We start from the raw sequence: 14,649 nt of genomic DNA on the forward strand, positions 1-14,649 counted from the left end.
GGATTCCTTGATTTTTTGTTTGTTTATGTTGGGTTTTTTGCTTAAAATGACTGTGTGTTTGATAAGATATACTATGGTTTTTTTGAGTTGCAATGGTGAAAAACATGGGATGGTTTTTTATTGTGTCCTGTCAATCTGGTTTCCAATTTTCTTCCTGTTTCTCCGATGTAGAATTCTGGGCAGTTATTGCATGTTATTTTGTAAATGATGTTGGTATTGTGTGATTCTAAATAATTTTTGTTTAGTAGCAATTTTAATTTGGGGCCGGGTTTTTGTAAGAAATTGACGTTGACAGGAATATTATGTTTAATGGCTAGTTTTGTTAACAATATTGATAACAATAAACAGCTATCTTTTTTTTCTTTAAGGAGTCATGGTACCAATATCCCCCAGAATGCTACAGAATGATGCATTTTGAAAAACTGGATTTATGAAAGAAAGAAATCAAACCAAAATGGACAATCCTTCTTATCAACCCAAAGATGTCCAAAAGGCAACATCCCAGGCTTGGATTGACAGAATCATATATGCGATACTCCACCCAAGGTCCAGAACTCATCTGGTCTGGATTCACAAACAGTCATTTTCACTTTCCGACCAAGTGGGCAAGGAGAATTCCACTTACCCATGGAATTATGGAGAGGACATGGAACAAGGGCCTAAGATGGGCCCGTGTTGCGTTCAGATATACAAGGATATAGTGGACCCCCTGCATGAACAATCTAAGACCCAACAGTGTTCATAAGATGGTCCAAGCACACACCCACCAGATAGCTAAGCATCAAATCTGGACCAGTTTTACGAGTAGGCTCCCAGGTATGTTGGTCCTGCTCCAACTGACATCTGGGAAAAACTTGCAGGGACCCAGGTAGGAGGGTTCCCAACTTTGTCCTTTTCTCCAAAAGTGGAAAAACTCAACACTCCACAGGAAAATTATCTGTCCACCACCCCGGGAACTGGGTGTGATAAGGATTCCCTAGCTCCCTGGTAGCAGTAGGGGGGAAGTGTGTGAGGTGGGGAGTCCTGAGGATCAGGTCTCTGTAGAGAGTGCAACAGGTGAACCACGTTCCCTAAGTTTTAAAAGCAAACCGATCTCGACTGATTCAGCTCTAAGATCAGCAAGGACTGGCAAAATCCATTTTAGTATTACTAAGCAGTCCATTGAATTTGTATTGTAAGATAATGCTACCATCCAGAATTATGTCTAGATAGTCTTATGGAATACCTCATCTCAACAGAGTCTGTTGCAACCATGTACCATTATAAAGGTTGCTAGTGCGGAATTGAAAAAATACAAGCACACCTGACTGAGCAACACTTGCCACTGAGTGGGATACAAAGGAAATAAAGAGTGACCCTAGAAGAAAAAAGAAAAACTGCTAATCAGGTAAGACATTATACATCTTATTAAAATGTAGCAGATGTAGTCAACCCAGCCAGGGGGTGGGGTGGGGGGCTAAAATCCCACAGAAGAAGAAATTGCCAGATCATGAAGGTAATGAAATAGGAAACTATTGGGAGAAGTCCACATACCAGCCTGCAAAATATCCCCAAGAGAACAGTTCAGACGAGCAAACAATGACATTGATAGATGCCTAATCTTGTGAAAAGTGATGTGGAATATATTTTGATCTGTAACAGCTAACCCCGAATAGCCTATAGGAATCAACTCCCAAAGCCCCCTGGTTAATGTAATGGGTGATAAATCCAGGGATTTTGCAGGATCCTACTAAATAACAGGCCAGTGCATAGGGCCCCAGAACAGTTCATACAAGACACAGAACATCTAAGTCTCTGACCGGACACAAAAGATATGGGTATAACAGATTGAAAAGATGAGAAATGCCTTGGAAAAGAATAGGAAAAAATAATGTATTCCCTTCTCTGGCAGCAAGTGTGTTCAGTAGGAAGGATCTGTCTAGATAGAGCAAAATACAGGTTGAAAGATAGAGAGTTTGCTGAACAGGAATGGCAAATAAATCAGAACAGCTACATCTGGGAACCTAACAACAATAGAAATATACCTTGAGAGGAAATGTAATACAAAAAACAGAATGCCATAGGTTTGAATGGATAAAATTATACTGCATGAAAAACAACTTTAAAGATCCAATTAGGCAATTAAAATGGTCATTTGGGATGAAGAATATGAAAGGATCATAAAACGAGATAGCACAGGAGTCAAAACCTTTGTATAAGTAGAAGGGCAAAAAAAACAAAACAGTGAAGGATGCTGTATACAATGCAAGGTAGAAGCCAAACCTTTCAAAAATCCACGTCAAAAAACTTGAAACCATGGAGACTGTTGGATGAAGTGAGTTGAAGGCTCACCAAAGACACCACTGACAATATGTAGTCCATTTCCATCGATAGATTGCCATAGTAGGTTGATGGAGGATATAGTCAAATAAACAAAAACTGTAGAATTTAAACCCCTATGGTCAGACAAGGGACTGCATAACTTCCATGTATGAAGCTGGAGTCGTTAAACGTCCAGGTGTTGAATATTGGACTGAGGTCGTCTCAACAAGGATCAATGAAGAGGTAGTGGTAAACTTTCCTGGAGCAACTTAAGAAGAGGAAACCATGTCTAAGCAGGCCAAAAAATGGTGCTGACAAGAGAACCCAACATGGGGTGAAATTAAACATAGACAAGAGTCTGGGTAAGAGATGAATAGGAAGAAAGGCATACAAATGGAATCTATCACCAGAGCTTGTGGATGTTGAATTGGAGACCAGAACTGTAGGCTAGCATTCCAATGGGTTGCAAAAGTGTCTATCATTGGAGTGCTGAACTGAGAACAAATCCATTGAAAGACCACCTGTTGGAATAATCCATGCAGGTGGAAAAATCTGATGGAGTTGAGAAAGGTGATCTCCTATCAAAATCATAACCCCTAGCACATGACAGGCCAAAAGATGAATGTCATTGGAATGAGCCAAAAAAAATCCAAAGTCCGAAAACCAAGACCTCAAGAATAAGAACTTCCTTGAAGAGAAAGATGTGAAACCACTGTGGATTAGTCAGAATGAATCATTACCATTTTGTCGTGCAAGATAGGAAGACCTGGCATCATCGCCAGATGTAATGCAAGAAGTTTGAGAATGTTGATATGCAGGGTAGATTCGTAGTCGGTCCAAATACCCTGGAATGCCTACTCAGAAGAAATGCACCCATCCATGAAGAGATGGATTTCCACACAAGGAGGCGGTATCCAGACCCTGATATTAGAGTTGTTCCTGTCTAGTCCCACTTGAGAACTACAAATTGTCTGAGCAAAGAGACTGTGTGATCTAAAGGTATGCATGAGCCACTGACCATAAAATGACCACTGAAGGGATCTCATATGGGCCTGATATAAGGGATATTAGGGAAGCCCAAATCCCCAAAACAGACAGAACCATCCATGCAGTAGGAAAAGGTGACATAAGCAAATGCCTCACAGTCCCTTCCCTAGCATGAAGTTTGAGGGAACAAGGCTGAGCTTGACTCATAGTGCATTGAAAAACTTCCCAAGATGGACCATGTATGGAACTGGTGAGAGAATGGATTTTTCCAACCTGACATGAAGTCTGTCCTTCTGGCCTCAAATAGAAGAATCTGTGGATGTAGTGTGACAATGTGACAGACTGGTGCCAAAAGAAGTCAATCTTCCAAATAGTGATGTGTGCACAGACCCAGAAAATAAAGATGCAGCTCAAAGGCCCATACTACTCAGCAGAAAACATAAGGTGCTGAAGCAAGTCCAAACGGGAGAGCTTGGAACTGCTACATCTATTCCTCATGTAAAAAATGTAGAAATTGAGGAAAAGACTGCTATTTGAAGGCATCTGTAACATCAAACTTGGTCATCCAAAGATCTGGTGTGAAGTACCATTGAACTTTAAGAAAAGATTCCATGGTGAAATGAGGAGGCTGTAGAAAGAGTAGAAGAGAGACGAGCAGCTAATAATGATAAAGCAAACTGCAAATGTGCTGTATAAAATCGGGGTTTGAAAGTTTCAGGGAATCCAGCAAACTAGTAAGGCCCAAAAAAGGATCACCTCCCGGGAATCACGAGGAGGAGTATCACAATACAGACCAAAATGAATCTGCAAAAATGTGGATCTGGTAAGAGGGATAACAGGTTCTCACCTGGAACCCCATAGATCCAACAACAAATCCAACTATTTAGTGTTCAAATATACTACAGCAAGGCGATGATAAGCCAGGGCATGTTGTTCTGATAAACGAGGGAAGCAAGTCTTAGCAATACACAAAGATCCCAGCATACATGGCAATATCAAGGGAAGGAGGAAGAACTAAGTAATCCTCCTGAAATCTATATGACAACAAGGCAGGGTAGACTCAAAAGCATGGGGGTTAATCCCCAAAGCTTCACAAACTTATGTAACTAATATCTGCAGAAAAGAGGCAGAAGATGACTAATCAAATAAGCCCTCAGTAGAGGCAGCTCTAGTGAAAGAAGCATCAGAAAACAGTGTCTAAATTCTCCCCAGTATATTCAGGTTGATGATGAAAAGCTAACTCTGAATCCCCTGTGAAAAACCTCGGGGGTGCATGAAGGACTCCAACTCATCCCGACAGTGGACCCCCACCAGACAACAAAGAAACCGTTTCACAGAAATTCAAACCAGCATTTTTTTTTAACCGCACGAGAAAACCAATGAAATATCAGCAACAGGGGGAAAAAACACATACACACCAGATTACTGTCAAAATGCTTCAAAAGAAAAGGTTAACAACAAAACATAACTTCTAGTGCTTTGTCAAGAAAAAATGATTATATTGTCGACATACGGTGCTTATATACAGTACCTGCATAGAAGCCGTGTGAGGGCTGGTATATAGTTTTGCAAATTAGATATTGCAGAGGCCAGTCGAGTGGAATATAAAGACTGGAGCAAGTGAACACGATGTTTAGTTGGCAAAGATGAAAATCAAGAAATAGCTATAAGTGTTAGCAAAGGTATGTATATTTTGGAATTCTACTTAACAAAAAACTTGAAACCTCGTGGGTCAATAAAACCTTTGTATTTCAGTATGGTGCTCAGTCTGTAAGTCTTGTTTTATGATAACCCATACCCATATGTAAATCATATTTAAAACAATAACTGTTTTGACTAATTTTATCTGCAGTCAAGGGTAGTGCATGTCATCACAGTGTATGATGATTACAAGTAAAATCATGAATACATACTGATGTTAAAATAATATTTAAAACAATACGTGTTTGGACTAATTTTATTTGTTGTCAAGGTGCTTTCATTTGTATCAGTCAATACAGGATATGTTAATTACAAGTAAAATCATGAACCAGTTGATTAAGAAATTGATTTCAGAAATTAACAGTCCAAAGAGTCAAAATAATATTAATAGCATGCACTACATATTTACAGTACTGATTATCCTTTAAAATCAGAAGATTGTCCTTGGAATATTTGGTTATAGAGCCCAAAATATCATACACATCTTGGCTTAGATCAATCACTGCATAAATAACTGGTGACCTAATTATGCATAAGATGTCTCACTATCATTAATGGCAAATATATTACTATTTCACACATAACAGTTAAGCTTTTGACACCCATTCTATTATGCTGTTGCCATTTGGATTTGCATTCCTCTCTCTTTTTTCATTTTACTAACTGTAAGCAATATTTGATGCAGAACTTTGGATAGAAATGTGATTAATTATTTCTGAAGTGTTTAGGCTGAAGATAGATTTAGAAAAATTATGAAACACCCATATTATTTTATTTATTCTATCAACAATTTTATGATTTCAGATTTCCAACAAATGATTCAAGTTTATTTTACATTAACAATAACATTCTAACAATTGTCATATGGCATTGAAGACAGAGGTACATTGTTCAAAGCTTGTTGCTTGTCAGTGTTTAGTTATATTTCCATTCTACGAGTTCCATTTTCTAGACAGTTTTTCATCAATAAAAACAGGGAATGTGAGAATGAATGAGTTAGACTTTCAAGGACTTTTCCAGGAATAAAACAACTGATTTTCCAGTACTGAAAATTTAGTTTATAAATTTTCACAACTGGTGCAAATAACATTATTTTCAATTTTTTTATATACTTCCCAATTAGAAGAGATTTCTTGAATATGTATAATAAAACAGATATGAAAATAGTAAAATCTTGCCACTTCAAAAAAACAAACAAACATAGATAAATTGAAGGGAAGAAATTAGATAAAACAAAACTAAACACACCATTAGATGAAAATTAAATCAAGGCAACTTGTGCAAAACTGTTAAAATTAAAAGTGAAAACAATGTTTACAATGCACAATAAAAACTTTATTTTGCCTACAACTAATACATGTTTCAGTAGCTTTACACCACCATCATAAGCATGTAGTCTTTTTAATGGTGGCCACAGGCAAAATAAAGTTTTATGGTGCATTTTAAACATTGCTCTTTATTTTAGTTTTACACCATAAGACATTCAAATTGCTTTCTCATAACAATTTTACAATATTTTAATTAAGCTCAAAACAATTTAATACTTTAAACTCTGAATTATCAACATATTTCAAAATGTTTTTGTCACCACAACAGTGGTGCATACTCAGAAAGAACACTAAAAATAAAAATTATGAAATAAAAGGATATGAAAAGCTAATACAAATCTTAAAGATTAAAATAAGAAATTAAAATATAAATGAATCAAGCAAAGTAAAGTCTTATCTGAAACTATACCTGGTGTTTGGAGCTAATATCATGGAAATTCCCTTTGTTTTATCATCTCCAGGTTTATCTGAAAAACAATTTCTTCAAGTGAGTTTTTCAAATCATAAAGTGTATTTTTTTTTTTACTTCTCATGTGTTCTTCAAAAACTTGTAAGTTTTAACTGGATGTCATGGAAATGTATAAAGAGAGAGAGAGAGAAAAAAAGATTATCAATGACTAAAATATCCATTTTTCATTCTCATGTATATTTATGACTTATATTAGTTTAATACAAACCCATAATAAATACACATGCAAAATGATAATAACAAACATCTGACAAAAGAAAGAAATGTTATTCAAATATTACTATAAATCACAGAAAGTAGACCTATAATAGAGACAAAGTAATTTCATGACAAAAATTGATTTATTTTGAACTAAAATGTTAATATTTTATGTACTGAGGTTTTTAAAATTTTTAACATTGTTAATACTGACTCCCTTTTCATTCTATTAATTTTCTTTTTGTGTATTCTTCACCTTAAAAGCTTTAATGCTGTTTTCAGAGGAGAAGGGGGAGAGAAACAGCTCCATTCTCTCAAAAATCATTAGTGACACTATTCTTAAGGAAGTGACTCACAAGTCTTCAGTGAAAGATCACAAAAGCAAGCCAGCCACAAAATACTGCATAACAGAAACAAAACCAAGTACCATCAACTCTTTCAACATGACCTTATAACAACTTTGTACTTGTTATAGTTTCTGTACTCTAACTTCTAATACAGTAAGTGTATCTTCACAAAATTTGGCATACTTTTAGTAAATTTTATCAAATTTTACTAAAGATTTATCCATGAATATATTAAATCTTTTTTTTGACTAGTCTGAGTACAAAGTGATTTTCATGTTAAGATTAAAAATACCTTCATCTCAAAAATCTCAAATTTCATTTGCATAACATAACCTCTACAACCTCCTAAATACATATAAAACTTTATATCTATCTGTTATTATCTTTACCCTGTAGACAAATCAAAGCATAATGAAAAGTTTAAGATCAGAAATAAAATGAGCAACTGTGCCCTTTTCTTCATTACTGATCACAAAGTTTCAAAGTACTTCTCTTGAAAGTTGCAACTGCTAAACATTTACACATATTTTTTGTGTTTATTTTACTGTCAACGACTGAAGTAGAAACCAGCTGAAACTAAAGCAACAAGTCTCTGATTTTGCCATTACACTGTTTATGTGACACTGTAATATGGTACTCTGAAGAGCAAAAAAGTACACACGAAGAAATATGTTGGCTTGTCCCCTCCACTGAGAACATATGGGATTATTAGGTTTATGTATCTTACAATGTTTACAATGAGAATTCTCCAGAGTAAACTGGAATCTATTTGAGTATTGTTCATCCTTCTGTGATGTTTGGAATTTAATAGTAGCATAAATGTAAAAATATGTTATTTGTGCAAATTTTGCAAAATAGAGTGATATTTCGGCTACAATAAATTACATGTGTACATGCATATGTATGTCTATATATATATCTTACTATTTACTCATAAATGTTTAAATTGTTGTTACTGTTCTTAAAAAAATAGAACAATAAATAAAAAATACATTGAAAGAAATATATTTAGCACTTAGTGTTACACAATTTTGTGCTTTTGCATCATATGTGCTAATCCTTAAGCCTTTTTAATTCTTCCAAGTGGAGGGTAAAGAGAGATTAATTTATATTTATAGGGTTCAAATATACATTTTAAAAAACCAAAAAATTATCTGAGTCTCTAAATAGGCTATATATGTGGGTTACAATAAAATCCTACTCCTATTCAGAGCAATGACTTAGGTGTCACCCCAACAGTTTCAGTGAAATTATAACTTTCTCCTTCAAACTATTTACAAATGTCAGATTTATGTAGTAGGGAAATTATTCTTTTTATTGGTTATAAACCTATACTCAAGAAAAGTAGGTGAGACTAGACAAAATTTTCAAAAGAATGGGGTAGTGGGAGGAGCCACTCTAGTAGATTTGCTAAATATAATGACATAGGTTAAGGGGCAGTGTGTAAGATCTCAAAAACAAAGCAAGATCAGTAACACCTATGAAAAAAAGAGGGAGATTGGTAGATGGGAAAGACTGATGGCAAGAATGTAGTAGCATTCAAGTTACTAGAGAAGAAAATCTAAAAGAGGGCTGTACAACAACCAGCAGAGAACTTATAGATGATTATTATCAATGTAGAAAACTGAATTTTGAGACTGATGTAGAAAATGCCTCCAAATCAGATGCAGAATGGAATCTGAGATAGAAACAATGATTGAGCTGGCTATTGTGAAGAGAAGAACTGAACATTTTTATTGATAGCTCTTGTCAAAATCCAATGAGAAGAGCAAGGAAAATTTCCCAAGACTAGATGAAAGTATTCATCACTTGAGAAGCAAGGCCTGGATATGGAAACCAATAAAGTGGAATATGACAGTTGTCTGACATTTCAAAATCATCAATCAGAGGATGACAAAACCATTGTAAAGTTGAATTGTCTATATGTGGGGAGAAGCCAATGGTTTGTGGAAGAAGAATCCATGAGTATGTTCATAACACCTTGTACACTACAGGCTCAGAGATAGGAATGATGTGAAAATGGAGTCAGAGATGAAGAGACTCTGTAATAAAACAAAAACTATAAAATGATTTTCTCCCCGATATTCATACACACCACAATGGTTGTGCAGCAAGGGTAGAGAATCATGCTGAACTACACAAAGATCCAAAAGATTGACGAGATATTCTCACTCCTGAGGAAACCAGCAACATGAAAGAAACATGATGTTCCCCAAAAAAGCATCCACAGCCCTTATTTGAGATGGAAAAAGAGGGTAATTTGCAGTAGCAAACTTTTGACTCGTAGCTAAAATAGAAGGTAATGTAGAATAGCAGAGAAGGATTTTCTCTGAGATAATGGGTCTAAAGATAGATCCTATAAAAAGTGCCACATGTGAGTATGCCCCAATGGAATATCAAGTGCCATGTCATAAGTCAAAATATGTATCATGATATCATAAGTTTATTAACAGTTAAAAGAACCTGGAAACAAATTTTAAGAAATACTCATTCAGTGTTGACATAAATATACTAGTGAAGATTTAATAAACTTGACAGAAATTACAATTTTATTAAGAGCTGCTTTAGAAATTAGTGTTGTTCAATTATCAATGAATATAACAAGCGTAACAACAATACAAAATGGTAGCAATAATATAGTCAAAATGCTTCAAAACAAATAAATGCTCTGTAGGAGATTGTCAGTGATTCACCTAGGCAATCTTTGATCACTGAAAAAAAGTAGATTATGCAAAATGTTGATCAATTTTCTCTCTCAACTGTCTTTTCAGCAGTTCTATGGAAAGTATATAGGGATTGTATGTACCAAAAAATGTTTTGTCACACTTCAAAATCTTTTTACAAGAAAGCAGTAAACTATTTATGAAATGGATAACAAAAAGAAAAATTAATTAATACACTGTACATCACAAGTTATTAAAGACATACAACCAACTTATAATTTACAAACATAAGTGTTGCAAAATAAATATATAATAATACAATAACTATATATTATTGTAGCTGACATAATGGTAAATTTGTTAATTTTGATAAATAAAATACATTTTTATACCAACAAGCATTAAGAAGCTTGTTTTGACACCAAGATCAATTTAATGATTTTTTAAAAATGAAAACAATACCAAACAGTAACTTGAGAATATATGCTCATAATACATGTGGCACAACTGTTGACACAAACATGAACAAAAATTAAATACCAAACATATATTTCAAGAGAAAACCATATGAAACAAAAAAAAAGAAAAATTATTACAGCAAAAGTTGAAAAAAAAAAAAATTATACGTACTTGTAATCTGAACATCTGTTTAGTATACAAACATGAAATGCATAGGGTTACAAAAAACAGTAAATTGAATAAATGCTAAAGAAACCCATTCAGTTTCAACATGAATCTTCAGACCTCTTTAGCATTCAAACAGAAAATTTTAATATTTTTTGCAGAATTCTTTTAATACCACATTTTCCATATCTTTGGGGCATTTCACATCCACTGTCTTCATCTACCCCAAGACATAAAAAGCTACAGCTTAATAACTAGCTTCTTGATCAATAAACTACTTCTTTCAGTTCACTACAGGTATTTACTGACAGACCTTTGAAATGTTTACAATATATTGTTGATCTTGTGAAGAAATCTTCTGCACACAGCAAACACTTTACCTCAGCTTTTCATAATGATGTTTCTTTCATCTTGTAAATTTCTCCAAACAAAATCGTTTTAGTTTCCTACATCATTTTATCCAGCTTCAATGTTAAATGGGTGCTATATTTCATGCCTAAGACAGGACAAAACAAATGATAAGTGTATGATTGATTGTAGAGGTGAGAAATAGTTGGCAAAAGAATTGTGGAGAGGGATGTATCCCCTTCCCTGGTTGCCAGAGGCTTAGAAACAAAGGACCTATCAGGGTATAAAGAACCCTACAAACATGCTAACAATTCCAACCGATGACATCAGCATTCCAAGAGCAACAAAATACCTATTAAGGAAGAGGTGATACATGGTATATGAGGCTAAAGGCTATATATATATATGCACACAAAACAACACACACACACTAATGTCAGAGTTGATTCAAACCAACCACCACACAAAAACTAAGGTGTTGCTCCTGATGAAAGGAACTGGAAAATCCAGTGGGTTGATGTTCCAGATCCATTAGTTGCAATGGGACCACTGAAGGGATAGCATTCTCATCCCAAAAAATTCAAGGGATTTAAGGAAAGCCAGAACCCCAGGGATGGAACCATCCCTGTAAGTAAGAGCCCGACTGCCATTCCATAGCCTGGAGCTGGGTGGGAAGTGGCTGGGCTGGGCATAAAACATGGTGAAAACATGTACAACCTAGCAGAAGACATATGGTGCTGATGCTAGACAAAAGGCTAGATCCCTGAACTGCAAAGCCTGATCCTATATACAAAACGTAGCTAAAGGCAAGATGAATTCATTGTGAGAATGTGGAGAAAAGCCTCAGCAACCTCAAACTTAGGCATCTACAGACCTGGTGAAGAATGCCAAAGTAGAGTGAGAAAGGACTCCATTGTGGACTGGGAAGGAATGAAGAATGGGTTGAGATGAGAAAGAAAGACCATTGTCCACTAATCTCCCCTTGTCTCAGGCACAACAAATAAACAGGAATAAAATCTTGGAAGAATGGGATCAACCTTCACTAACACCTTTGTGATCAGTAACTCTACTAGCCATGAAACGAAATCTACATCTCACTGTTCAGGTGGAGGTGGAAATACCAGAGGGTGAGAGGATAATGGAGGTGGAGAATTGAATGGAAAGACCAGCCTCGATACTAGAACCCAAAGTACTCATGGATCTGCCGTTTATGAATACCAGGTGTCCATCAATAGTTGTAAACTCACTCTAACTAACCCCCACCTCCACCTAGGTAGATACCAACACCATTGGCATTGGTTGGCCCAAATTGAGTGGTCCTGAAACTATTAAGGTACAAATCTATTCAGTTGCTACAGCCAAAGAAGGTCAAGGGGTCAACAACAACAAAATAAGCAAATGGGTGACAGCAATTCACAACACAAATGGCTCTGGGATACTCGTGAACATCAAGTGATGATAAAAAAGATGCTACATGTAACACCCAGAGGCTATAGTAGGTAGACAAAGTCCCTTCACCAAGGTATCTCTACAGAAGGAACAGAAGCAGTCAATCTGACCAAGGTAGAAGTCAGTATGAGACCCCATTTGTCCACAAATTGATGTGGGGACCATGTGGCTGCAAACAATTTTCAGGGGAAGAAACATCCCTGAGCAAAAGTGAGGAGCAAACAAATACAAAAAACCTGACTGATTCAAAGTGATCACATGAACAACCCTGGAACCCCAGATATCCAAATGTAAATGAGTTTAGCCTGTGGAATTGAAAACATACGTCTCCTTGGAGGTGGAAAACCAAAGCATGCCAACAGACAAACGAGAGTGCAAAATATCTATCCCGTCACGTAATAACTCAGTAAATCTGTCAGCATGAACCAGGAATATCAGGTGAAGAAGGAAAAACTTAATAGTCCCCCCTCCTGACCGTTCCGCCATCAAGGGAGGAACAGACTCAAAGGCATAGAAAAAAGCTCCCAAGCCTCAGAAACCCAAATGACTAATCAAAGAAAAGGAGTAGGAGATGGGTGATCCAAGTTGGACTCGTGAGAAGCTGACTTAGTAAAGAAAAGTGTCAGAAAAACCAAGTCCAATTCTCCCCAGAATTACCAGGATCAACAAAAAAAAAGCAATTTTAGAGGCCCCAAGAAAAAACACCCCTGGGCAAAAGTATGTCTATCTCCCAACAGATCAAAACATGGAGAGTATCAACTGAGGGTGACTCCTTCCTCCCTCCTGACCATAGAGAGATGGTGGATAACAAAGAAGGAATAGGGGAGGTAATATTAGCCGCCGTGCTGACAACAGTAATATGGGAGTTCATAACCACGAACATCATGTTCATTTTTATTTTTTTTTGTATATAGAAATTGTAATTAAACAGAAATCCATGAGGAGACACGAAAATCGAAATCCATAATGGAACAAACTACAGCACTTTGTCAGAAAATATCTAGACAAACGCTTTGTCAAAAAAAAAATGATTAGTTTATTTGAGTGAGGTGCTTATATACAGTGTCAGAATAGAGGGCACAATGATGTGGGCAGAGGGTTTTGCAAGTTATATATTGCTAAGGGCATTTTGACTGGAGCATTAGAGACCAATGCTTGGATAGGCAAAGTCAATTTCATGGAATAGATAAAGTGGCATCAGAGGGTAAGTATGTTTTGGAATGCTATTTTTCAAATCAGAAACAAGCAAAAAGAAATAATCTTGGGAAATTTCCACATTCAAGAGGCTGAGAAAACCATGTGAGGGAAATTCTAAACTTTTTTATTGGTTATAAACACATAATAGAGCAAAGCGGGAGTATGTAAGGAAGTATTTCCAAAAAATGGAAATGGGTGCTACGTTTATGAATAATTCATAGCTTAAGTATTAATTTCAAAACCACCTCCAGCTGACATATAACACAGTTGTCTATGCATATTTTGTAACTATACAGCTACCCTCTCTGCCTTATAATGTAGAAAAATTGATAATACAGCACTAATGATGAACTTGATTTTTTTGTTCAGTTTGTTCAATGCTTTCATCCATCATTCCAATACACATCTTTTACATCTCACCAAACCATTTCATTTCTTGACATACATATTTCTGTGACATCTGTACTTTACAAACCAACTGATACACATAGCTACTTACATTTTCCCTCTAGTCATCCTCAATATGTCAGGAGAAACATTCCCAAAATCAGAACTCACCAGATTGCATAGGCTCTGCAGTAACAACCAATATTATAATAGCAAATCTACCAACATGCTCCACTTTATGAACAACATGGCTACCCTACTTCTCTTCTTCATCATACTAAAGATAATCTACATACTAACAATAAATGTTCGAATTTAGCTTTCCAGAAATTGCTTATAATAAATCATATCAGTAATTATAACACCAACACCTTAGGCAATTTAAAACTTCCAACAAAATGCATCCAACTTCACTTCAACCAACACACTCCTACTTCCACTGATCATCAACACATTCCCCTTATGCTTACATTTCACCCATTCAACACATACACTGAGTGGTCACAAGTAAATAGACACCTAATTTTTTGTCATTTAACTGATTTATGCTAACTTATTTGTGTTCACAGAGCACTATATAAATGGAAATGGTCCACACACTAATTATCTTGGGCTAACATGCCTAGAACTCAAGGTTCTCTCGAATTGTC

At 35.7% G+C, this 14,649-nt stretch overlaps 1 protein-coding gene across 2 annotated transcripts in view; it reads right to left on the minus strand.

Annotated features, from left to right (window-relative positions):
• The window catches only part of LOC106468767 (SURP and G-patch domain-containing protein 1-like), a 74,021-nt gene that overhangs the window by 39,998 nt on the left and 19,374 nt on the right, over positions 1-14,649 (minus strand). For both annotated transcript variants that reach the window (XM_013929208.2, XM_022397133.1), the window contains exon 3: positions 6,727-6,784. In XM_013929208.2, coding sequence (XP_013784662.1) covers positions 6,727-6,784 — 58 coding nt within the window. The remainder of the gene's footprint in view (positions 1-6,726; positions 6,785-14,649) is intronic.

Source organism: Limulus polyphemus, unplaced genomic scaffold (assembly GCF_000517525.1).
Source record: "Limulus polyphemus unplaced genomic scaffold, Limulus_polyphemus-2.1.2 Scaffold3156, whole genome shotgun sequence".
NCBI classification, from domain to species: Eukaryota; Metazoa; Arthropoda; class Merostomata; order Xiphosura; family Limulidae; genus Limulus; species Limulus polyphemus.